This window comes from Elephantulus edwardii, unplaced genomic scaffold, assembly GCF_000299155.1.
Source record: "Elephantulus edwardii isolate Elephantulus edwardi_28Jun2011 unplaced genomic scaffold, EleEdw1.0 scaffold00193, whole genome shotgun sequence".
In the NCBI taxonomy this organism is placed as follows: Eukaryota; Metazoa; Chordata; class Mammalia; order Macroscelidea; family Macroscelididae; genus Elephantulus; species Elephantulus edwardii.
The window spans coordinates 1,929,275-1,955,174 of NW_006399943.1; the positions used below are offsets into that span (position 1 = coordinate 1,929,275).

Genomic DNA, 25,900 nt, shown 5'->3' on the forward strand with positions numbered 1-25,900 from the left:
CCCCAAAGCGAGCCCACCGTGCCCGCAAGCAGTGCCCCTGCGCGGCCCAGGCTCTCGGCCTCCGGCCCGGGGCTGTGGCCTGACCCAGGTTCATGGAGCTGGCGCTGTGGCTGCTCCTTGGGCTCACAGTGACCTTCGCGGCAGGTAAGCGCGCGCGGGCGGCTCCTCTCCCCTCTCCCAGCGCGAGCGCACACAAAAGGCCTGGGTGGGGGTGCACCAAGTCTGGGGAGCTCTGGTAGGACCACCGGCTTGGGCAGGGCCCCTCCGCAGGCGCGCGGGGAGGCGTGGGGGGCTGGGGACTGAGAGGGAGAGCAGGGAAGACCCTGGAGGTTGCAGCTAGCGCGCAGGCTGCAGATCTGGGACTGGAACAACTTTGGTCGTGAAATTGGGAACTTTTCAGAAAGTTTTGCAAAGCTTCCAGAAAGTTTGCAGAGTGTTTCCAGAAAGGGTGCGAAACGCTGGCAAGCTTTTCAGAAAGAGAGCGCAGTGCTTGCAAAATGTCCCAAGTGTGCAAGGGCACAGAGTTTCCTGCAAGTGACAATAGCATGCAAGCTTCTCACCAGACGCACATCCTTCGCAGGCTTCTCAGAAACAGGGCGCCAAGTCTCCAGTCCTCTCCAAGCGCGCGTTCCAATTGAAACTTTACAGAAAGTGCCCCGGGTCTGCGAACTTTTCAGGAAGTTTGGTTGCTGCCCCTCCCCCCGCCAGGTGCTGGGGGATGGTGGCTGTGGAGGGTCTGCCTTCTCAGGACCCCTCTGTCTGCTTCCTACAGGATTCCTGCCTCGCTCTCAGCTGGGGAACGCGGGCAAGAGCCTTGAGCCTGGGGGCCTCTCTGCGCTTGGCTCTGAAGGGCATGGGAAGGACGCTGTGGCCCCGAAGGCTGGGGGTCTGAGCCCAGAGCGCCCTGCTCAGGAGCGAGGGCCCAGCCAGAGTGGAGAGCAGGGGCCCGAGCGGAGCTCTGCGAGGGCTGGGCGTCCCCGCACTCGGCGCTGCACGTGTTTCACCTACAAGGACAAGGAGTGTGTCTACTATTGCCACCTGGACATCATTTGGATCAACACTCCTGAGTGAGTGAATCTGGGGGGAGGGGCACTGCCTGGGAAGGGTGAGGGGCCTCACTCTAGGAAGACCTGGGCTCCCCCAAGCCCGGCCCAGAATCTGCCTTCAGCCCTTGCTGGGGTCCCCTGGCAGCGCAGCCCTGCCTTCAGGTTAGGAGTGTGCCTCTTGCCCTCAGTCAGGCCCAGAAGAAACTAAATCCTGGAGTTGCTGGAGGGGAGCGCGGAGCCCCCTGCTCCGCTGAAAGGAGCCAGCCTGAGGGATCAGACACCTGAGAGGCCATTGGAGCCCCGGCTTCTGACAGGAGGAAAAGCCCAGTTCTCTGGGCCCCAGGGGCTGATGGGCAGCCCCTCCCCCGACCTGTAAGGCATCTCTAGGAGCCTGAAAGTCATTGAAAGCTGCTTGCCTGCCCTGACTGAGGGACCTGCCAGCCAGGGGCGCCACCAGGGCCAGCTCCTGTCTTCCCTGTGGACTCCAAGTGGGCCCACCACGCACCATGGTGCCACTCAGCAGAGGGCACCTCTGTCCTCTCCTGCATGAAAAACCTAGTTGACACCCTCCTGAGGTAGCCTTGGGTCTTGCTTTAAAGTCAGGCCCCTGTGAGGTAAGATAGGGTTTAGCTCTGCATGAAGGGGTGGACCACGTCCCTTCCCTTGAGATGCAGACGTATCACACACACACACACACACACACACACACGGAGGTGCCCTAACCCCATGGGCTTTGTCTTCCTCATCTCTAAAACCCACAGTCAGGCTCTTCCGGTCTCTAGAACTCAGTAGAGTAAGTCTCAGCCGGGAGTCAGAGCTGGTGGTGAGCAGGAACATGGCCCTATGGCCACTCTAGGGAGTCAGGGAGTGGCCTTATCTACATCCCAAGCCCACCGAGCTGAGTCCTCTGGATGTGGCTTGGATGGCCTGTTGTCTCACTTTGGGCACTTTGAGAATGATGAGAACCAAGAACGTGAATCTGAGGGGCCCGAGGTCTTCATGCCAGATGATAAGTCCTTTGCCACACATGAGGCATGCCCAGAAGACCATCCCATCATGTGGCAATAGCAGGCAGGACTGGCTTCCCAGGCCCCCAGGTCCCCAGCTCAGCTGGATCCAAGCTTGCTTGCATGGTCTCCTGAAGTTCCTAGTCATTGTTGAACAAGGGGCCCAAGTGTGTATTTCCCCAGCCCTGCAGCTCATGCATAACTCATGCATCGTATTTTTATGAAAATAACGCACCCTCTACGTTTGCCAACCAACTGTTCCCTTTCTCCAAGATGCGTTTTTCTCTCCCCAGGAGGCATCCTGGTAACTGCCGCCTTGTGTGCCACGTTCTGCCTCACACGTTGCTTTAAAAAAAATCAGCACAACATTTTTACCAAAATATCTCCTGGGGGAGGGAGTGGGAGGTACGTGTTATGTGCGTGAACATACGATGCTTGGTCTTGAGGGCGCAATTGGCTAGCCCACCATGTGTGCATAGGTTCCAGCCACACAGCCAAGCTGGGTCAGATGAGCCCGGGTGGACCAGCCCCTCTGTCTTCTTTGCCTTTGCGGCGCTCCCTTGGTGGGGCTGGGTCCTGACAGGCTATGACAGATTGTCCTGTAATCGCTGCCCCTCATTAGGTCTTTTTTATTACTGTGTGCATCACCCTTACAAGCGTCCTTCCCTGGAAACTTATCCCCCAGCATCACTACTGGACAGATTGCTTCTATAGAAGTAATTATGTGGGCAGCCGCCTCCACAGCCTGACCCCTGCCTTGGCGAGAATTTCAGTCCGTGAACCCTGAAGGCAAAGACAGGCCGGGGCAGCCAGGGCAGAGGGTTGAGGGGAAGAGGTGAGACTCTGGAGACCATTCTCTCCCACCCTGCCCACCCCCCAGGCAACTGTCAGGGGTGTGGGGGGTACTGATTTGAGAAGCATTCTGGAGGTGATCTGTTCGCCATCCTGCATGCTTGACCTCCAGGTGTGCGTGGCGGGCATGAGCGGGGGTCTCTGACTTGTTCCAGGACAGCCAACTGGACCACTTTGCCCCCCGCAAAGTTTGATTTACCTCTTCCCTGCTCCCTGCTCCCTGGTTCATTTCAAACACAAGGAAAGAATGATTACGCATGATGTGAGTGAGACTCGGGGGCCAGCCGGAGAAACAAAGAAGTGACAATAGCCAGACTTGAGTGTTGGAAATTGGACAAGCAAAATGATCGTGGCGGATGTCTTCCTCGCGGCTGCCTGCTTTGCCCGGCTTTGCTTTCCTCCCGTCGTTCCTTCCTGTTCTCCTCCTCCCTCTGTCCCCTCTTCCCTCCATTTCTTCTGGCTTCCTCTCTGCTGCTGTGCTCACATCTGTGTGTGCATCTGCAGCCTTTGGAGCGGCCCCACCTCTCCCTCAGCTGCCCCCAGCTCGCTGGCTGACCCTGCTCGCTTGCTCTCCGTCTCCCTGCGGGGGGGAATGAGTAACCGCCTGCCCACCCACGGTCCAGTCTGCGAACCTGCAGCAGCCTTGTTCTTATGCTGATAACCAGGGTCTTGGGGGTGGGGGCTCTCCAGCCTCTGGTCCCACCGATCGTGTTGACCACTCTGCCACTGGGAATGAAGTCAGCAATCCTAACTTTATCTTCAGAGGGCATCGGGGGCGCGAGGATATTCTATGAGGACAGTCATTTATGCTGCATTAATTCACTCCTTGCTGTCAAGTCAGACCTGATTCTTAGTGGGTTTTCAGAGGCCATAAATTGGACGGGAAGAGATTGTCTAGCTCACCCACCCCACCCCCGCCCCAAGGCAGCTACTGAAGTGGAACTGAAGTTCCACTGGAATTGAAGCCCTGGAGTTGACAGCATGGCTCCTTACCCACTAGGTCACCAGGTCTACACTAAGGACCATAAAACCCTGCAGAGATGATGCGGAGGTTAGTGCCCAGACCAATTTCACATCGTCCACTTGGGATGCAAATGTGACTTCCCTAGATGCTGTCTTCGCATCTCCCACGTAACTGAACATAGATTCTCAGCCCCCTCCATGGACCTCATCCCCTTGGTCTTGAGCGTGGTCATGACTTTGTGGATCACTGAGGGAGGACATGTTGTTGATGTTGTTAGTGAGCCCACATGCGCAGAATGAACCCCTGCCCAGCCCTGCGCCTTCCTCAGTCTCTGCTGTGTCCAGCCCCTTATGGCCGCCTCTGCTCGATGATTCTCAGGCTCGCCGTCCTGCCTCCTGTCCCCTGCTGGCCTGGATGCCAGTGGGATCTAGGGGGATTCTTCTCCCAGGGTGTGTGGACACTCTTCTGGTTGCAAAGAGGAGCCCACATTGACCTCTGATGACTGGCCTTCCTGCCTTTTCCTGTGGAGGCAGCCACAATAGACACGGAGAAGTGATGGATGGCAGTGTGGTCTTCAGAAAACTTTGGCCACAGTGGGCTGCCCAGCCCACCTCCACCCCTGGAAGCTGCCAACAAAACAAAGACACCCTAAATCCCAAATTGGAGAAGAATGCATTTTGCCTAATGAGGATGGAAAATTCATCATGAAAGAGGCAGCAGCAGGGTGGAGGTAGTGGAGCCAGCAGACGTGGGCCCCATGCCTGCCCTCTTTGGGCCTGTGCGCCGTTGTTCTCGGCTCCTACAACCCTGCCTGGTGGAGGCGCCGGGCACAGAGGAAGCAGCCGCTGTGCATCGCACGCAGCCCCGGGATCACTGCAGAGTGGAACTCTGTGCTCCTTACTGGCTGGCTTTCGGGAGTAAACTAACATGCCTTTCTTCCCCGTCCATCTCACACTAGACCCTGTTTGCCATCCTAGCAGAACCCCACTAAGGCCTTGGCTGGGTGATGAGCGGTGGGTGGGTGTGAGATACACTGGCTAGGAATCGAACCTGGGTCTCCCCCATGGAGGGAATTCTACTTCTGAGCCACCACTGTCCCTCCACATTCTTCAAAAGCAGAAGTCACCAGCAAGGCATCTGGGAGTGTGGGTCCTAAGTTGCCGAAGAGCACAGCTGTGCCCAGCCATCTGCACATCCTGGGAGTGAGGGACCAGTCCTCTGCACACTGCCTCGAGGTCAGGAGAGAGGCCGTGTGCCCACGTGATGGTCACTGTGCTGTGCAAACAGCGCTGACACATGTGGACAGGCAAGGAGGGAAACAGGAGGAGTGTCTGAAATCGTGACCTGGTGGATGTGGCTCCAAGAACTGAGGTGCCAGCTGTGTGTCCAGCCATGATCTCAAGGGTGTGGCCTCATGGGTGACCTCTACACCACCATCCTCAGGTGAAGACTGGTATGACTGACCGTCCCCACGGCGGCCGACCTACTGCTGGGCCCTGTGGACTCCATGTAGCCTGGGTGAATGACACTGTGCTCATTCCCACGCTCCCACAGAAGCATGAATATTAATTACTAGTAACGGACACACCCTTTGAACTTGCATTTTAATGTCTTCTGCCGCAAAAAAGGCAACATCACAGCAGGGCCCTGCCACCTCCTTTATTTTTCAAGGACACTTTAAACACATTTCCAAGAAGATGAGGGGTCAGGCCCCGTTTTGAAATGTCCCAGTGAGATGGGTTGGCTCGAGAGCGGTTTCCTGCTTATGGGGTGCCTGTGATGTGGTCATGGCGCCCTGGTGGTGCAGTGGTTGAAACATTCACCTGCTAATGGAAACCTCAGTGTCTCCGTGAGAGACGAGGCCGTCTGCTTCTGAGAAGACTCAGCCTGGGAGACCGCTGCCCTGTCCTGAGGACGCAGTGGTTCGGAACCGACTTGACAGCTGTGGCTTTGAGCTTTCTGTGCATTTGTTCTGTTTCAGTGGTGATCCTACACGCAGCTCGGGGACCCTGAGCCAAGAACCCAGCCCGGGAGCTGCAGGGCTACGTGAGGGGTGGCGCGCGGTGGGCTTTGGACATCCTGGTTCTGGAGATGCCCGGGGCTGTGAGGGTGAGGAAGACGTGACGCAGAGGTCCCCTCGGCCGCATGGACTCACTGAGTCACTGCTGATTGGTCCTCAACCCGACAACAGCCACCCAGAGACTCGGTGGGTCGTGTGTGTTGTTTTTCTAGCTAATCTGCGTAGAAAGCTGTGCCCAGGGGACAGCCACAGCGCTTGCTGCTGCAGCCGACTCCTGGAGCAGTCGCGGAAGCCTCGCGGGAGGCCTCTGTCCTGCAGGGTCTCGGGGGTCAGAGTTCACTTAGCAGCACAGCAACAACAGAAGTTGCTTGGACTCTCTGGGTGGTGCAAAGGCTAGAGCACTTAGCTAACAACCAAGAGGCTGGAGGTTCAAGTCCATCCAGAGGTGGCTTGGGGAAAGTTGGGCACTGATTTGTCACTGACCAAAGGCCACACAGTCTCCACAGGATCTGTGCACTGCCCCCTTAGCTAGGCACGGTTGTCCTCTTCAGGGGTTCGGTGATAGAAGTCTCACCTTCTCTGTGTGAGATGCAGGTTCGAATCCCAGCAGGTCCACATCTCGTGCAGCAACCACCTATCTGCCGCTGGAGGCTCGCAGGTTACTAAAATGCATAACAAGTTCCAGTAGGTCTTTGCAACTAAGACAGACTAGGAAGAAAGGCCTGGAGAGCCAATTCCCAAAATTAGCAGTGGGAAACGTGTGGATGATGAAGGTCTCACCCACAGCCATGTCCTCTGTTTGTGAAGAGGAAGAGCCTGGGGCTGGGCCACCGTGCTACTGACCCTGGTTATTGAACTTAAGAAGACGCAGGTACTCGGAGCTTGGCCTCTAACCTCCTCCGCTGTACATTTTCCCTACGGGGAGTCACTGTCAGCTTTCACTCACTCGGAGAGGTTGGTGGCCCCGTGGTGAGAAGCTGTGCTGCAGTCCCAAAGGCACACAGTTCAAATCCACCAGCTGCTTCCCAGAAGAATAAGAAATCTCCTGAGCAATTTACAGCCTCTGAAAACCCACTGGAAGGTCAATTACAGGTCAGTTCCAGCCCGACAGCACACAACAACAGCTGTGTTCACTCGCCTGGTCCACTTTCACTGAGTGCCTGCTGAGTCAGCTGCCGGAGAAAGATGGACAATCTCCTCTCGTGCAACTTACAGCCTCTGAAAACCCGCTGGAGGGTCAGTTCCTACTCACAGCAGGGAGTGAAAGCCCACAGGGTCAGTGCTTGGCAGTGCATAGGATATGCCTTCCATCTGTGGTGGTTTCAGGGGGCTTTCTACTTGTAGATGATGATTCGTGTGTGTGTGTGTGTGTGTGTGTGTGTGTGTGTGTGTGTGTGTGTGTAAATCACTGTGGAGTTCAGTTATGTTATTAAGAGGGACTGGTTCCTGGAGAAGGACATCATGCTTGGTGAAATGTGGTCACTGAGCCACGAGGTGGGCCCTTGGCGTGACGTAGTGGCATAATGGCTGCCTCTGTGGGCTCATGCTCAGCAGAGACGGTGAGGAAAGTCCTGGCTCGGGCACGTTCTGTTCTGCTGTTTGCAGGATGACTGTGGGTCGGAGCTGACTCAGTGATACCTCACAGCAGTCACAGTGACAGGGCTGCCCCTTGGCAGCAGTTTCTATGTAAATTAGTTAGCACATGAGGTAAAAAAAAAAAATAGAAACCACGCCTAAATCTTTGGATAGTTGTGGTTGTTGCTGAGTGATGACTGGTAGAGTGACTCGTGACCCCACATGACTGAGGACACTGCCCAGAAGATGCCTGAAGCTGTAATGTGTGGGAGCAAAGTCATTCTTGGGGCCCCTGGGAGCATTTGAACCATCAACCTATAGCTAGTGGCTGAGTTCTTAATTGTTGAATCACCAGGGCTGCTTCGAAAATAAGCAGATTCATCCTGGAAAGGGTTAAACCAGTGGCTCCTTGTAGGCAAGGATTCTGAGGCTCCGTCTAACATATTTTGGACATCTTGTAAGGAGAGACCGGTCCTTGGAGAGGGACATCACGCTTGGGAGGGTGGAAGGACAGTGCAGGAGGGGAAGACCCTCTATGAGGTCGATTGATTCAGTGACTGGGGTAATCGGGATGAGTGTGTCAGAGGCAGTGCGATTGGCACAGGACAGAGCGGAGTTTAGGGCTGATGTACATAGGGTCGCTGTGAGTCACAAGCGACTTGATGGCACATAACAACAACAACAACAACAACAGTTTATTTACAAAATTCAAATACAAATTTGAACAAAATATTTCAATTTCCCTCACCCCCCCAAAAATTGTACAACCCAATGATTAATCACCCCTTTCCTCTGCCCATCCTCATCCCTCTGCTTCTACCATCTCCCACCCCTCCTGGATCCTTATTCTCATTCTACAGTCTTATACAATATTTATTCTTGTGGGACTGAGTTAGTTCACTTGACATAATGCTCTCCATTCTCTCCCAAGTTAGGTAATACTTTACAAAGTATGCATGCTGCATAGTATTCCATTGTATGAATGTACCATAATCTCAGCCCATTCTTTTGTGGTTGGACATTTGGGCTGTTTCCATGTTGTTGCAATGGTGAATAATGCTGCTATGAACGTTGGTGTAACACCAGGGCTTCTTAAAAATCTAGAACTTTGGACCCGTCTACAGGCATGCCATGCATCTTAGAGGTGGGCCATGATTACAGACGACAGAAGAAGAATTGATGCCTTTGATCTGTGGTGTTGGAGAAGAGCGCTGAATATCCCATGGACAGTCAGAAGAACAAATATGTCTTGGAGAGGGTGCAGACACAGTGCTCTTTGGAGGCAAGGATGATGAGGCTTCACCTCACAGATTCAGGCATGTTGTTAGGAGGGGCGATTCCATGGAGAGGAACATGCGGCTTGGAAAGGTGGAGGGCTGGCGAAGGAGAGGAAGACCTTTGACCAAGTAGATTGACAGGATGACTACCACAATTTGCAGGATAGGACAAGGTTCGGATCTGTTGTTCAGGAGTCACTATGGCTTGTACTTAGTGTCACCTAACAACAACAACAGGCACGCCAGGTTGAGGGCACTGGTCTTGTCTAACCCTTGGCTGGCAGGGGTACTGGCCACGATTCTAATCGAGCATTGTCTGCTCTGGCCGGTCAGCAGCCGCACTGTTCTGAAGGTGCCTGGGAACCAGCTCACGCTCTGTGCAAGCCACCAGGGAGCACAAGGCCTTCCTTCTGGGCTGCTGGCTCTCAGTCACCCAGAGGGGCCTGTGGGATGTGTGACCCACAAGCCATGCGTCTGGGAGGTTTGCTGTCTGATGTCAAGGTTCTGGCAGGGAACTCACAGTCACTTGCTCTGGCCCTGGTGTGTGATTTTTCTGCTTGGTAGCCGCTGATCTGTCTCTCTGTCTCCTAGTCTGTCTTCTTTGAGAAATGAGTCTGCTCGGATCCACCCGCAGCTGCACACGGATGCTGCCTGTTCAGTTCAGAGACTCGTGGCATTTAGGGATAGAAGCATCCAGGGGTGAGATTGGATGAGACACCCTGGACACTGCCTCATAGCTGACTCTCCAGGGAGTTTTCTGAGGCCCTTAGCACACAATGTCGTTGTTATGTCCTGTCAAGTCAGAGCTGACCCCAGTGGGTTTTCAGAAACAGTTTCACTGCACAGGAAGAGATTGCCCATTTTTCTCTCATGGCCAATTCAAACCTCTTGCCTTTGGGTTGACAGAGCAGCTTTTTACCACCAGGCCTTTAGCATAGTGTGTTGTTGTTATTGTGAACTGTGGGGAAGAGCTGACTCTCCGGTGAGTTTTCAAAGGCAGTTTAATTGTACAGGAGGCAATTGCCCATCTTTCTCCCATGGAGCAGCTTGTGGATTCGAACAGCCTTTGGGTTGACAGTGCAGCTCTTTACCACTAGACCACCAGAGCTCCCACGGACCTTCCTATGTTTGATGACAGCCTATGAACCTCGGATTGATGTGGGAGTTATAGTTCTGGTAAGCTGATAAGCAGCTTGATAAAACCACTTGTGGCCAAAGGTCAATGGGCGGGGAAGAGATTGAGCCCTTCCCTGTCTGCCCTTCCTGACTTGCTTCCTATTGTTTCTCTCCTACAAGGTCAACAGCATGTGAGGCATGGCTCCTGGGGCCCTTGGGGCCTCTGTCTCTTCGTAACACAGGAGTTGGTGGTCTGGTATTCCAGGGTTACTTTGATGGTCTATTTCTTGTCTGCATGTCACATATGCGTAGCCTGGAATCTCCTGAAAGTCTCACTTCCATCTGCCAGAGCCAACATAATGCCTGTACTTTGTATGCTGGTTCCCCGGGGGCGCTGGGACCTCATTTCCAGGCTCTCAAGGCCGTGGCAGCACCATGTCGAGTATATGGCATCAGAGACTGCGACTTAGTGTGGCCAGCCAGGGAAAGATGGTGGCTGTTAGGTTAAGAAAAACAGTCCCCAACCTGCTTTAGAGAAAGATGCTAGAAGATGGCAAGCAGGCAGGCTGGGGGTGTGGCTACTGTGGCTGTCCCTGACTTTATGCATTTTTTTATATCCCCAAACACCCCACCCCCACTTGTCCTTGGGATTCTGGTCCCACTGTGGATTGGAATGGGGAGGCTGGGTGGCACATTTCTCAGATCATTTCCCATCAGGATGTGCCTGGAACCTGAGGGCTTTGTTGGAATGCTGGCTCGCTCACGTTCACTTTTCCATTGGCTCGTGTGGCCTAGAGGTCTGCTTCCTGCCACAGAGTCCCCATGAGGATACTTGGTGGGTCCTGGAGTACAGCTGGCCTTCCTGAGAGACGTGGGACCTTCTGCCTAGCAGCCATTTCATTTACAACAGGGAGCTTGGTCCAGAAAAGGTCAGGAAACTCCGTGACCCTCGAGGAGCATTTGGCCTGTGCCAGATGAAAGGACTAGAAAAGTGAGAACTTGGCCGGATGAAAGCTACTGCCCTCTTGGCTTTATTCCTGTAAGAATTTCAAACAGGAAGGAGGCAGCGGCTAGTGCGTCCCTGAGGGGCCTCCACATGTGGGAGCCCTGGGTGCAGCTGGGTGCTTCCACTCCCCTGCCTGGGCTGAGGGGGTCACTCGTGCTCAGCTCCAGCAGAGAGGCTGCTCGGGGGTCAGCTCCTCCTGAGGTTCATGGCCTGTCCGTCTAGATGTCACAGCACCATCAACAGTGATGTGTCCCTTACCATGGAGACATAGGCTCACCTGCACCACAGTGTCACACTCACACCCCCCACACACACACACTTCTCCACACCACTTTACAACACATTCATACACCCTTGCACAATCAGACACAGGACACGAGGGCTCACCCCCCACATACAAACTCACATATGCACACAATACCACACACATGTTCACACAAACACAAACGTACGCTCACAGACACAAACACATTTCTCTCAGACACGCAGTCATTCAGAGACACACTCATGCACCAAACACACACACCCCTTCCCTTCTGGGTGCAGCACAAAGTCTTATATAGACAGGAAACCAGTGCACATGTTGGGTGAGCTGTGGAAGAACAGCCACGCATGGAGGGGCCTAAACCCGACCCCATCCTGGGTGCTTCTCCACCCCACACTCCCGCTTCATATCTCCCAAGAACAGGCTGGCGAGGCACCCTGGCCGCTTCTCACCTGCCCCACCCAGGATCTCAGTAGAATTCAGGGTGCTTGGAGAACATTCAAGGACCTGGGAGGACCAGCAACCGTGCCTCTAAGACCTCTCAGGCAGGAATGGTGGGAGCCCTAGAGCCAGAGGGCGCCCTGTGTTTGCCCCGTAAACTAGAAAACAGGTTCTTCGGGTGAGGCGTAGAAAAGGACTTGGGTGACAAGGGCTTGGCTCTTTCTCTGGTGGACCTTTTCCTCTAAGACTTGGGGAGGATGAAATCGCTTTGCCAAAACTCAAACTCAAGCAAATGAGGAAGCCAAGGTGGGACTCTCTTGGCTGGGTTATCACAGGTCTGACGTGCACGGGCTTCTGGCAGGCCCAGGAAGAGGGCGAGGAGGGTGAGAAATGCGAGGAAGGTGAGAAATTTAAAAATGTGATTTTTTAAAAATTGTGGTAATAGATAACGTAACAAAAATGTCTCCCATTTCAACAGTCTCCATAAACGTGCTTCAGTGATGATAATCGTGTGAGTCAGTGCATTCAACCATCTCCTTCTCAATTTGTCATCAGGGGAAAAAAAAATTCTTTCTTTTTTAAAAAAAATTAATTGGTCTGTTTTTTGGGTAAAGATATGCACAACAAAGCATACATGACTCCAACAGCTTCTGCACTGTAATCTTTGGCGTTGGTTATAGTTGTACCACCATCCTTGACAGCATTTTCAAAATTATTTCACCATCACTAACATACATTTCCTGCCCTCTAAGCATCTCATCTATTCTTTCAAGTTGCTCTTTTCAGTTTGATCATACAGACAGTTCTTGAGAGAACATAGCCCTTAATGTCCTTATTTTCTAATTATTGTTGCGTTGTTGTTGTTGTTGTCATTGAGTCACACACAACTCACAGCGACTCCATGAACAAAAGACCTAAACACTGTTCTGTAACTATCATCATTTCTCTAATTTCATAGAATTTCCAGAGGCATGTTGTTTAGGAAGTGGATGCCACTCCTGCTTCCAAGCACTCCACCAAACATTGTCCACCATGGGTGACCATTATGGTATTTGATACACTAGTGGCACAGTGTTCAGTATCACAGCAACACCAAGTTACCTCAGTACAGCAAATTGACAGACCAGTGCTGTGCTGTACCACTTAGAAGAATGTTCATCCCAAACATAATTAACACCAGGCTGGCATGATGGGTGAGGTGGGTGGTACAGGCCCGAGGGTCCAACTGACTTTTAAATGCAAAGTTACTGTTAACTCTAAACAAGAGGCTTCCAGCCCACCTCATTGTTAGCCAAATCTACCAAGTCCTATCATCTCTCACAAATTGTGAACACAATTAAAAATAACCAAACAGTCCATACCCAACCCTCAACCCAAACAAGAAAGACCACCTTCCAGAATCCAATTACTTCACACATCAGCCTCCAAACTGGAGACTTAGGGCCCAACCAGCTTTTAAATACAAAGTCCGTCAGGGCCTTTTCTAATTAGACAATACTTTTACTTGGTTATAGGCACCTTGGTCCTGCAATGGGTGAAGCACTGGCCAGCTAACCTGAAGTTTGGTTAGTTGAATGCACTAGACATTCTTTGGGAGAAAGTGGTGACAGTTTGCTCCCTTAAAGTCTTACAGCTTTGGAAACCAAATGGGATGGTTTTACTCTGTCCTATAGGGTCTCTGTAAATTGCTGTCAACTCTATGAGCAGTGGATGGTCTTTATAATTTGATTTAAGGTGACTTCAAGGGACAATTCAAGGGTTCAAAGTGGAAAGATTTCCTCAGTGTTGTCATTTTGGGGGCTATTCAGTGTCAGTGGCTCCAGAGAGCCTGGATTCCATGCAGAACTCACATCGTGCTGGTTTGAGACAAGCAATAAATCAGCTGAGGCTTTACCCATAGAATGTTCCTAAAGAGCATAAATGATTAGATTTGGGGAAACACAGAGTATCTATCCTTGTTATGACAGTGATTCTAAGTCTTTATTCACTTTGGATCTTCCCGTTCTCAAAGTAAAATCTGGAAATTCACGAGGGTGCTTCCTCTTTGCTGGCTATGAGCTATTTTCAAGACAGGCACAAAGGTGTCTGCATTCCTCCCATTCTTAAGCCAATCCTCGTGCCCCTTGCACCCCTTTTTCCATTGCTGAGAGCTATTTTGAGCCACATCTGTCTTCAGCTTTGCATAAAGTTCTAATGAGATGGTGCCCGACAGGCGTGGGGTCGTCATGTCCACACTGGACCTGGAATGTGCCAGGGTCACTGAGGACTGGAGAGAAACTCTAGCCAGTGCCCCTGCACATGTGTGTGCTGTACCAGAGGCCAGGGCACTAGCTGATTCCTGGGGTTCCAACCCTGGCCTTCTTCACCAAAGACCCGAGCCAATTCAAAGTTCCTCTAACTTTGGGTTTTTTAAGCCATGGCTTTTGAAAATCTCACCCCACACAATGAAAACAGCATTCTTGTGTTGTTCTCAATCTGTTTAATGCCTCCTCCAAACATTACGTGTGTGTGTGTGCGTGTGTGTGTGTGAGCCTGTGCTAGCAAGGAGCATCCAATTAGACCTCAGATGGGTCACCGGTTCAGTTCCAGACCACTGCAATAAGGTAGACAGTGAAAAAGCAACTCCCAGGGACTTTTGGGTTTCCTGTTTCAGGCAAAGGCTCCATTGACACTAGACTGTAGTCTATGAAGGGCTCAATAAAGCTTAAAAACCTTAAACTCATTGCCATCAAGTCAGAACTGACTCAGAGTGGCCCCTCAATTGAGTTTTTAAGACTGTAAATCATCAGGCAGGAGTTTGCTCAATTTTCTCCCTTGAACCACCAGAGAGGTGTGGCCTTGGGTCAGCGCCCTATGGGCTGTGTCACCACAGTGTTTAATGACACGACAGGAGGAGTTTGAGGTGTTGCAGGAATGATCAGAACTAGGCATTTTGGTCATTCCTGACACATGAAGCGAGCCCATGCTGGTGGGAAAGTGGCACTCATTGACTTGCTTCCCGCAGGATTACTACAAACCTTCAATTTGTAAAAAACACAGTGTCTGTGCAGCTGTAAAGCCGTTCATGCCCATATCTGTGTTCCAGGGAGTGAATGACGGTCCACTCTATGGGTTGGAGGTTGTTGTGTTCTGTTATATAGTGACAGTACTGCAGAAGGGTGTAAACAGTTCGTGAACTTTGTAAATCCAGTTGGTGAGATCCTGGGAACATCTAAGGGGTGGCTTGAGTGGGGCAGGCAGGCCACACTCAGGAGTCCTTTCAGCCCCAGAGCAAGGTCCAGCTCCTCTCCCTACAGTGACCAGACACGCTGGAGCCTCTACGGCCAAATGCCGTCTTAGCTTTCTGGTGCTCCTGGAACAGAAATACGAGTGGTGGCTTTACCAAATCAAAAGTTTTTTTCTCCGGTTTCTGGCAGCTATAAATCCAAGGTGTCAGCTGTGGGCAGGCCCGCTCTGTCCACTCTGGGAAAATCCCCATCTCACCTCCAGTGTTCTTCTTGGGGTCCCTTGGGAATGTTCACTTGGTATCTCTTCTTCATACTCAAAGGAAGTAGAGGTGGAATTGGGGACTGAGTAGGTGTTGGAAAAGACTCACCAGCCCTCTCATATGTCAGGTAGAAGGAAGTGTCACCTGGCGCTTGGGTGGTCTGTGGTCCCCCCTGTGGCAAGCTCAGCCTCTTAGCTGCCAGCCTTGTGAGGCTCCGGGGCTCCCTTCAAGGGCCCTCCAACCACGGTGCGGTGTGACCAAAGGGTCATCATCAAGATCTGACCCTTCCATTTCAAATGATTAAAGGTCATATACTTTCTAATAGAACTCTCAAAGCTGGGCTGAGTTATAGGACCGTAAGGTAGAAATCCATTCAGTTAGCTAAGATGTTCATATATTTGGGCGGTCAGTGGTCCTGTGGGTAGAGTTCCTGACTGCTCACTGAAAGTTAGGGGGTTCAAATCCTTTAGCTGCTTCTTGGAAGAAAGAGGGGGTAGTCTGATTCTGTGAAGAGTACAACCTTGGAAACCTAATGGGGCCACCCTCCTCTGTCCTGCAGAGCTGCAAGCATTATAATCAGCTACGGTGTTTCAATTGAATAAAGCCTAGACTTTAGGGAGCTCTGGTGACCGAGTGGTAAGAAGGTGCGCTCCCAAGCTGAAGACGGGTGGTTCTGACCTGCCAGCTTCCCTGTGAGAGGAACACGGGCAATCTCCTCTCATGTGATTTACTGACTCTGAAAAATCTGCTGGAGGGTCAGTCATGAGTCGGTTCTGACTCGATGGCCAGGGACAACATAGCCTGGAAGGAACAGGCCAGACTTCCTTCATTCAGCAGGCGTTTGGGGTGAGCCGTGGTTCAGCTGCCACATGTGTGGAACTAGAGGGGGCGAGTAGAGCTCTTCAGTCTCCTGCCCCCTCCCCTTGCCGCCAACCTCTGTAAAGATCCAGGCTCCATGAGATGCTTGTCCAAGGGCAAGGATTCAAAGCTTTGAATGTCTCGCTGGGCACTTTGTATAATTACTGGAGTATCTCTTACCAGCAGTTCTTTCTTGTAAGGTCACAGCGGTCACGCGTGAAAGCGAGCACTATGTCCTTCCCTGCCCAACAAGGCATGCCGGAGCCCAGGGGTGGGGGCGGGTGGCGACGTCCAAGGAAGGAATTTAATAAAACCTGAAATCGAGCCGTCGTCACTAAGTGTGTCAAAGTCTCAAAGTTATTTCTCAGGGGGGGACAGCGGAGGTGGTGTCTGATGACCGCTGGTGCCTGGCAGCTGGAGGCCACCTCCCCCTGACTGTCTGCTGGTGGGAAACAGTTGTTAGACCTGCTTTCGGGGGGGGGGGGGGCGCAGCACAGGTCAGAAGTGCTGGGCTCCTCCACATCGGTCCCCTGGGCCCAAAGGCAATACTTCTTTGATGTTCTCATTCCAGAAGGAAAATTCTGATCCGAAGGAAGTGGAGGGAGTGTCACCAGCTCCACATCTTCCTCGTGATGGGCATGCGTTCTATATTGTGTGAGACACAAAGAGCCAGAATTTGGGCTTCAAAACAAACATCTCCCCCACTATCATTTGACAGGGGCGTACTGGCCACAGTAGTTAAACCCTTGGTTTCTAACCCAAAGGCTGGCAGTTTAAACTCAGCAGCTGCTCTCTGGAAACAAGATTCAATGCTCTGCTTCCATGAAGACGGCAAGCTGGGAGAGCCCGCCGGACAGTCCGACTCGGTCCTGGAGTCAGTGGGAGGCTGTCGCCTGCACGACAGCACCTTTTGTATTTATACAGAAAAAGCATCGGGGCTTGATTTTGTCAGTGTAATGGGACTTGTCGCTTTCATTTAGGGGACAAGCCACTAGAGTAGATGTTGGGAAGTCGTGTGCGTCCAGGCCACACCAGTAGCAGAGAGAGAAGGACGGGCCTCCACCCAGGAGGCTGGTGGCGCCTGAGGCAGGTGGGCACCATGCTTCTGTCCAGATGATGGCTGCCATGTCAGAGTGTAGCGTCCAGTTTTTCAAGAGAATCTGGAAATTGGGATGTGCATGTGAAATTCCCAGGTTCAAAACAAACAAGCGGGCAATAGTTCTGCTGATTGGATGAAGCCCACAAAAATGTCAGCGTGTCAACGCCTGGACTGGATTTCCCCACCTAACCCAACTCACTTCCCAGGCTACACAGCAGCAGTAGTAGTAGCTGTTGTTGTTGTTGTTAGGTGCCATTGATTCACCTATTACTCCTGACGACCCGTGAACAACAGGTCTACACCTTGTGCTGTGCTGAGCCCTCCTCAGGGTCTCCGACAAGGTCAAGTCCATTGTTGCAATAACTGTGTCAGCCCATCTTCTTGAAGGTCCTCCTCTCTTTTGCTGACCCTCAACCATTCTTTCCCCCCCCTTTTTTAATTGTTTAATTTCCTTTTTATTATTATCATTATTGTTAATTTTAATGAAAATTTACAGAGATTTTAGATTTCCATTTATTCATAGTTGCACTTTTTTCCCTGCCCACCCATCTCCTCCAGTTCATTCTTCTCTTTAAAAAGTAAAAGAAAAATTCTTTCACTGTTATACAATCCCTCCCCACCTCAACCATTCTTAGCCAAACACCTTTTCCCAAGGACTGGTCCCTCTGGACAATGTGCAACGAACTTTCATCATCCTTGCCTCAACCCAAAATAAATTAAGTGCTAACTGGTTGATATTTCCTTACTTTATCCCATTTCATATGTCCAGCAGCCTCTTTAGTAGATCAGAAGAGTGTCGTGAGTCCAGAGGGACTGGCACGTAACTGCTTTCACACATAGTAATGGGCACGCAGGTGGTGTTCCTCTGTGCTTCCCCACACCTCTTGTATACCTGGGTGGTGCTGTTAAGTGTCACTGAGCCCCCTCTGACTTAGGGCTGCCCCACCTCCATCTGGGCGATTCCAACTCATACCCTGCTTTTCAAAGTGGTGAATCTTCACTGAAGCTGACAACCGCACCTTCCTTCTGTGGTGAGGTTGGAACCCGCGAGGGTCCCTCCTGTGCCACAGAGCAGCAATGTCGTCCAGCTGTGTGCCTGCTCTGTGATCCCCGCATCCACCTCCTTCGCCATCGTCAACTCTATCAACTCCATGACCTTCCTAGCGATTGATCTTCTCCGGTGACAAGTCTGAAGAACTGACCCAAGGTCTCTCCAGCCTTGTTTTAAAGGCACATTCTGGTTGTATTTCTCCAAAGCCAGATCTGTTTGCTCTGGAGCTAGAGGGATGAAACCTACTGCCGTCAAGGCAGCTCTTTCTCCTGTGCGTGGTCAAAGTGGTGACTTTTTAGTGAGTAGCTCAGCACTCCACCTGTTACAGTGTCGGGGCCGGTGACAGGGAGGTTCGGCTGCTGTTGGCTTGATGCTGACTCCTAACAGCCCTTCACTGGCTTTCCAAAGCTGTCCATTTTCCCGAGAGGAGACTCTCTATTCCCCTCCCCTCAGAGTTAGTGGCCACTGATCTTCTGCTGAGTGACACAACGTGTAACAGAATACACCACCACGCTATTTTCCAGGTGGAGAAACTAATTTTACAGCTTATCAGGTTGACTTCAAACAAAAAATGTTTAACCTGTGAGCTCCATTTACACTCCATTACACTCTTGATTCAGACCCTACGGACTCAAAAAGGTGGATCAGCTTGGATCTCGACCATGTTCTAAAGTGCCGTATCGAGGGCCTCCCAGCACGTCAGTGCGTCTTCGTCCACTTAAACACACTCCCCTCTGGTTGGGATTTTTGATGTTTTGGCTTTGTGGGTTGTTAAAAGTATCTCTGAAAATATCATCATTATGCAAGCTTCTTTTGCAAATATGTGGCTGTTTCCTCATGATAAAATTGTACAGGTAGGAATATGAGCTCATGGGCAAGGTCTTTCCGTAATTTTATATGTTGTCAACCAGACATTGTGGGAGGGGAGAAAGTATTGCCAGTGCCGTTCCCTCCCACTGTGACTTTTGACTCAGGCCTCCCAAAGTTGATATGGAAGTTGTGGGCTTTTGAAGATGTTCTCAGGCACACCAGGTTAGGCAGGGTGGGTTCTATCCCATTTAAGTGGTGTTCTGTAAGCCCTAAGGCCTACACCATTATCCCCCACCCCATTGCCCCTGCCAGGCCTGCTCATAGCAGCCCCGTGGGACATAGCAGCACTTCACTGTCCCCAAAGCTTTAAACCTGTAAGGAAGCACCCTACTCCTGTGGAGCAGCTAGTGGGTTTGAACCAGCAACTCTTCAGTTTGCAGCTGAGTTTTAAAAGATGTACAATGAGCCTTCCCCCAAGAGATGTAGAACAATGAAGCCGAACTTCTCCCGCTAAGTCAATTCTGACTCATACCGACTCCACAGGACGTACAGAATCGCTGCACCAGGATTCCAACATTGGAAATCCTTACAGGAGGAGAATACCGCCTTCATTTCTCCCCTTCAGGGTAACTGGTGCGTTGGAACCACCAACCTTTGATCTATCAGCCCAACTCTTAAGCCACTAAACTACCAGACCTGCTCTATGATCAAAACCGAAATCAAGCCCGCCTTCATTTCTCCCCTTCAGGGTAACTGGTGCGTTGGAACCACCAACCTTTGATCTATCAGCCCAACTCTTAAGCCACTAAACTACCAGACCTGCTCTATGATCAAAACCGAAATCAAGCCCATGACCCTGCAATGGAGCCAGCTGGTGGCTGGCCCTCCAGGGTCTCTCAGAAGCTACGCATCGCATGGGAAGAAATTGCCCATCTTTTTCCCCAAAGAGCAGCTGGTGGATTCAAACCAATGCCTTTAGGGTCGCAGCACAGCTCGCTACAAGGACACAAGAGCTCTCTTCCCACAGCCGGAATGATTCAATTGTTCTCAATTATTAAAATGGCACCAAATCTACTGTGGTTGAGTTGATTGATCCAGACTTACAGCGACCCTCACGGGAGAGCGCAGAACTGCCCCGTTGTATTCTCAAGGCCACGAATCTTCACGGAAGCACACCACCATCTTCCCCTCCCGAGTGACCAGTGTGTTAGCAGCCAGACACTCGCTCACTGTGTCCCTCAGCCTCCCTGTGATGTTTGCAGAGGAGACAAGAGGCCACTGGAAAGAAGCCATCTTGCTATGAGACAACAGAGTCATGCCAAGGAACTCCTGGGGCCCCTGAACCCACAGAGACAAGAAATGTGACCTTCCAGTGGAGCCCTCAGAGGGGTCACAGCCCTCCACACTCCAACTTCCAGTCCCCAGAACCGAGAGAAGCTCATCTCTGTTCCTGAGATGTTGGACGTGTCTTCCAGGCCCACAGCTCCTGTCCTGGGTCCCAGTGGAGGCCGCCGAGCACACAGGCTGGACACCGGGGCCACGCTGGGGGGCTATGAGGGCCCAGGCCTGTCGGGCGGCCAGGGATGGGACGTGCTACCTGATGAACATTCTCTCCCTGTGGATCAGATGCAGGAAACACGAGCAGATTTCTGTCAACAAAGACCTCATCTTCTTGTCTCCTTGGTTCTCAAAACACACAGCCTTCGAGTCAGAACCAGCTTAGCTGACCCTCCAGTGAGTTTCCAAGATCATCAAACCACCGTGAGGTGGGCCCAGAGCTTCCTACAAACTACACCCCCAGCGCTCGCCTTCCTTCCAATCCTTGAGTGGGTTTCTCTGCTCCAGCTAAGTGTATGCAAACAGCTGACGAGGATTTTGGAATCACACGTCTTGATGCCAATGGGGAAGAAGGTGAGTTGTCCTTGATGGTGTGTGACCTTCCCCAGGAATGGAAGGACTAGGTTTGGTGTCAACAGCTATAGGGTCAATGTGACCCTGTTACTGGAAAAACGGCCCTTTCGCCAAATCCTGCCTCACAGGGCCACCATTGTTTGGCTACCTTCTCCCTCCCGTATTTCCATCCTGGTGAAAAACTGAGTTGGTTCGGGTTTTTGCAAAGGTGAAGTGGGTTTGCTGTCTGGTAAGCGTGGACTTCTCTGTCTGGAGAACTGAACCCAGGGTCCCAGGAGTGTGAGGCCAGGTGGCAGGGGAGCCCCAAGAGAGAGACAGAGGGTGGTGGTTCAAGCTCTTTAGCTCTGGTTTCCAAGGGAGAGGAGGAGACTTGCCCCAACATCAGGTCACTGTGGGAGTCCCCCTTTGTCCTCCCTGCTCCTCAAAGGCTCCACAGCATGTCCTTTTCAAAGGCAAACAAATTCAATTTGATTTTATTTTGAAACTTCCAGGATGTTTACCAGTCGGGCCTTTGAGAGAGAAGAAGGTTGGTGCACGAGGAGTGGAAAGGGGTTCAGGGGGTCCACCTTTTTATTTTACTATTCAATCATCATTATTAGCCTATAAATGTAACATTTTATGCATAATAGCTGGATGTCTTCTCAAAGATATCTACTTTCATACATCATGTTAACAATAAAAGCCAAATCAGATGGCTAAACCTATCATTTTTTTCCCACGAGTTTATTTACAAAACTCAAATACAAATTCAAACAAATTCTTTCCATTTCCCTCAGCCCTCCACACATCAAATCATACCACCCAATGATTAATCCCTCCGCCCCCGAACATCCACATCCCTCTACTTCCAGCCTCTCCCACCCCTCCTGGATCCTTATACTCAATTTATAATAACAGTCTTATACGATATTTATCCTTGTGGAACTGAGTTAGTTCACTCAGCATAATGCTCTCCAGTCCCTCCCAAGTTAGGTGATAATTTACAATGTTACTGCTCCTGCGTGCTGCATAGTATTCCATTGTGTGAATGTACCACCATTTCTCAATCCATTCGTTTGTGGTAGGACATTTGGGCTGTTTCCATGTTCTATCATTTTTAATATCCTCTAGTTAAGGCAAGCTAGAAAGTCGACCTCTTTTACACAGACTGAAGAGTACGCTCCAAAATAAAATAACTAGGAAGTCCAAGTCCACCATTGAGGACTCAGAAGAAAGCTCAGATGCAGCGGACATGTCCCGTGTGGCCGCCTGAATCTTCCTCTGCTCATTAGTGATTTGTCCCCCATTGTCCTGGCGGCATATCTGTCTTTCACTCTCTCCCACTGGCCTCCTTGGCAGTGACTCTTCCCCTGGGGGCGCAGGGTTTGCTGGAGACCCCTAGGTATGAGGCAGATTTGATCCTTTCGTTGCTGTAGATGACCCTGTTCCCTCCTGCACCCAATACAGACCATGGAATGAAATGGATAGACAAGGCTGGACCCTTTTATCTTTATAATCAGACTGTCCCAGACAGTGCCATCCAGTGTCACGTCTCTAGGTGCCCACAGCACCCGCCGAGGGTAACCAGGGTTCAGTCTGATGCCTGTTTCTCTGGGGAAGTGAGATGCCAAGGCCAAGGTCATCTGCAGCGGCTGTAATTGTGTTTGTCTCCATCTCATCAGCATTAACTCATAGGGCTGAAGTGCACGAGGCGGACGCAGGAGCGGACAGCTCTGTCTGCGGGTTAGTCAAGAGTCTCGCTGATATCGATGACAAGTTCAGGAGGCACAGCTGGGGACCAGCAGAGTGTCCCCCACATGACCTCGGCAGGGACTCTGTGACAGCAAGGAGGGTGGACTGCGAGCTTCCTTTTCTACTTTCTGGGGCTGAGACAAAAATGCCCAGCAGAATACTCCGAGCTGAGAACTCAAACCTGAGCCTGGAGATTCCGAGACCCAACGCGTCTTTGCACAGTCCCTCGCTGAAAGATTGCGAGCCCCCCAGTACGGGCAGCAGGGCAGAGCTCTGAGCCGAAGCTTGAGGGGAAGGCCGGACCTCACACGTGTGTATGTGTGCAGACCCCCTCACCGACGTGTACTCCCACACGTTGACAAGCACACAGATGCACACACACTCATACACACCCGTGTAGGCACACACATACACACGAGCCTGCATAGACACTGTGGCCACGCATACTTGTACGTGGACCTGTGTGCACATGCTCATGTAAGCGTGTACGCAGATGGGCCACACACAAACACATGTGTACACATGCACACAGACATGTCCATACTCAAGTGTGTAGGTGCACACACTCACATTAACACCTGTAAACTCACACCCACAGCAGTGCAGGCTCACACACCCTTGTGCATATTATACACACACACACACGCGCGCACACACACGCTTACACAGACTTGGCTTTCCGGGACAGCAGAGACTCCCCCTTCCCCCAGGCCCTCCTCTCTCTCTGGGCCTCAGTCCCAGCATGCGGTCTGGAGGATAAAGTTGGGGGGAGGCTGACTGAATCACTCCAGAGAGCCCCAGTGGTGGGGGGTCTCCAGTTGCCAAACCTCACTACACCCACAATGCCTGCTTCTGTCCCTGTGGTGTCCCTTGTCCTCCCCCTGGCTGCTTGGGTGGAGCACAATGGACAGAGGCCCGGCCAGACACACAGGCACTAACAGCCTCTGTCCTTTGCAGACGCACGGTGCCCTATGGCCTGTCCAGCTACTGGGGAGGCCTCCGGAGCAAGCGGTCCCTGAAGCCCCCCACAGGGCGTCCCCAGCCCCCTGCTCGGACCCCCTGGCGCTGCACCTGTGTGGACAGAGGGAACCAGGCCTGTGTACGCTTCTGCTCCGCAGCACCGGCCGGCCGCAGGTACGTCACAGCCTCTGCCAGGCCTCTCACCCTGGCTAACTGTGGTCGGGGTCTTCTGGGAGGGGGTCCGCCGGTGCTGGAGATTTGTTGGCTTACTTGGCAATCCAGTCCTGACCAGAGTGGCCTGCGAGGGAGGCCTCAGGGGTCGCAGGGCCCACATCCCTGCTTCTTTTCAGAGAGGTAGCTACGTGGCTGCAGCTGCGTCTTGTCTCCAGACGTATCTCTTCGGGCCTTTGGAAAGAAATTGAGATTTGCCGCCAACATTTGAAAATGAAATCATTTTTTAAAGTTTATTTTTAGCTTCTTTTTTAAAAGCAGATGGGCCGTTGGCTTCCCTGGGCCCACACTCTCTCGTGACCACTGCAGGATGGAGCCGGGGCACTCACATGTGACCACTGCAGGATGAAGCCAGGGACGCCATCTGCTTGAGGGGCCTGCAGTGTCTTTTTAACTTCTCATTCAACTAACTCAGTGGCCCCTCAGCCACCAGTTTGCAATATCAAAACAACCTACGACCTCCACCCAAACCCAGCGCCGTCGAGTTGATTCCAACATAGGCGACACTCCGTAGTCTTCTGAGGCTGTAAGTCTTTGTGGAAGGACACTGCTCATCTCCCAAGGAGACGCTGGTGGGTTCGAGCCACTGACCCCTCAGTTGACAGCCTGACACATTGTGCTCTCAGCACTAGCACCTCTTACACAGTATTAATTAGTCTATTAATTTTATTGGGTCCCTCCAGTTGGAACCAACTCTTAGCTGACTGTCTAGTGGGTTTTCAGAGGAATTAAATTGCACAGGAGGAAGTTGCCCAACTTTCCCCCATGGAGCTTCTGGTGGATTCGAACCACGTACCTTTGCATGGGCAGTGCATTTCCACAGCACAAACAGCCAGAGCTCCTAAGCCTATTCAGATGATGAGAAAGACAGAAAAATTGTGAGAATGATGAAACAGGACACAGCGACATGAAGGGAACTCATGCTGTTGGCAAATTGACGCCCATGAACTTGCTTGATCAGGGCCTCCCATTTGTAAAGCATGCTTTTCCTCTGAAGTGAAGTGCAGGTGTGTGCAGGTGAGCGAGGTGGAGGTGTGCTGTGGAGGGTCCACCCCCCACAGGAAACAGGGCTCTGCCTCAGACCCTCCATGCGGGGCATGTCCGCAGGGAGGACATTGATGGGCTGCAGGCAGAAGAGGAGGTCTACACAACCCCTGAGCTTAGCCATCTGGGCGTGCAAGTGACACACACCGCAAAGCCAGCCTTCTCGCCCCGCACCCCAGGGCATCAGGGAGGCCAGGCAGAGAGGAGAGGCCCGACCGCACGGCAGCATGCACTTGGAGAAAGTGTCTTCAGCTCATTATTCTGGGAGCAGGAAGGCTGAAGCTGTGGACAGATGGTCCCTGTGTGTCCCCTGCCCCCAGGCTGGCCTTGTGTCCTATCAGCTAGGGACCCGGCCTCATATCTTTTCAACTCGAGTGTGCTGAACCTGGACGAGCTTCTCGGCATGCTGGTGGACACCCTCAGGCTTACCCATCTGGTCCCAGGCTTCCCTCTGGCCACTGTGGCAACCCCTGGTCTTGTACAGGCTCCTTCTTCGTGCCACTGGCTCTAGGCAGAAGTGAGTTACTGCAGCGAGGCACCAGCCCCTCCGGACTGTTCGGTGACTCTGGCTGTTATCTGTGACTGCTCTGCATTCGTATGCAGGACCCGGTGGGTCTCTCAGCCACATTGGGTGAGTTTGCCATCCTGTCCATCGAGATGGTTATTAACGACCAGTGTGTCTGTGGTGCCATGGCAATTGATGCTCATAATCATTGCAGGAAGCTCCACTGAGTCCTGTGGGGACGAGCCAGAGGAGAGTGGGCCTTGCTCAGGACACAGGAGACTGTCCAGACTGGTGGCAGATTGCTTCTAGTGGTCCTGAGAGGAACCTGCCTGCATCTATAATAAAAATAGAGCGGGGGTGGAGGGGTCCCTGGAGTGGATGAGTCAGACCCCAGCTGCCCCTCCAGCATCTTTCCAGGCTGTTGGCTCGTTCTTTCCCCACTGCTCTGAAACCATGGCGCCTCCTGGGAAGGGGGATTTGATGAGAGCCATCCATCCCTCCCATCATTTATTCAGTTGCTCATGTATTCATTCAGCACAGATTAGTCAGCACCTGCTGTGAACCAAGAGCTGGTCACGAAGCTGGGACCCAGGGGAGCGATGACAGGTTGTCTGGCTTCATGGGGACACAGACAGCAAGCAAAC

The 25,900-nt window shown here is 52.1% G+C and overlaps 1 protein-coding gene across 1 annotated transcript; it reads left to right on the top strand.

Annotated features, from left to right (window-relative positions):
• The first annotated feature begins 92 nt into the window (after positions 1 to 92).
• EDN3 (endothelin 3) lies at positions 93 to 25,483 on the top strand. Its single transcript, XM_006896923.1, has 5 exons — positions 93 to 144; positions 773 to 1,067; positions 23,474 to 23,650; positions 24,815 to 24,887; positions 25,355 to 25,483. The coding sequence occupies exons 1-5, from the start codon at positions 93 to 95 to the stop codon at positions 25,481 to 25,483; spliced, it is 726 nt and encodes a 241-aa protein (XP_006896985.1).
• Positions 25,484 to 25,900: the final 417 nt, after the last annotated feature.

Coding starts and splice junctions, on each gene's coding strand:
- EDN3 (XM_006896923.1), top strand. CDS start 93: ATGGAGCTGGCGCTGTGGCTGCTCCTTGGGCTCACAGTGACCTTCGCG. Junction 1,068..23,473: donor ATTTGGATCAACACTCCTGA/GTGAGTGAATCT, acceptor TGTCCTTTGCAG/ACGCACGGTGCCCTATGGCC. Junction 23,651..24,814: donor GCAGCACCGGCCGGCCGCAG/GTACGTCACAGC, acceptor GCATGTCCGCAG/GGAGGACATTGATGGGCTGC.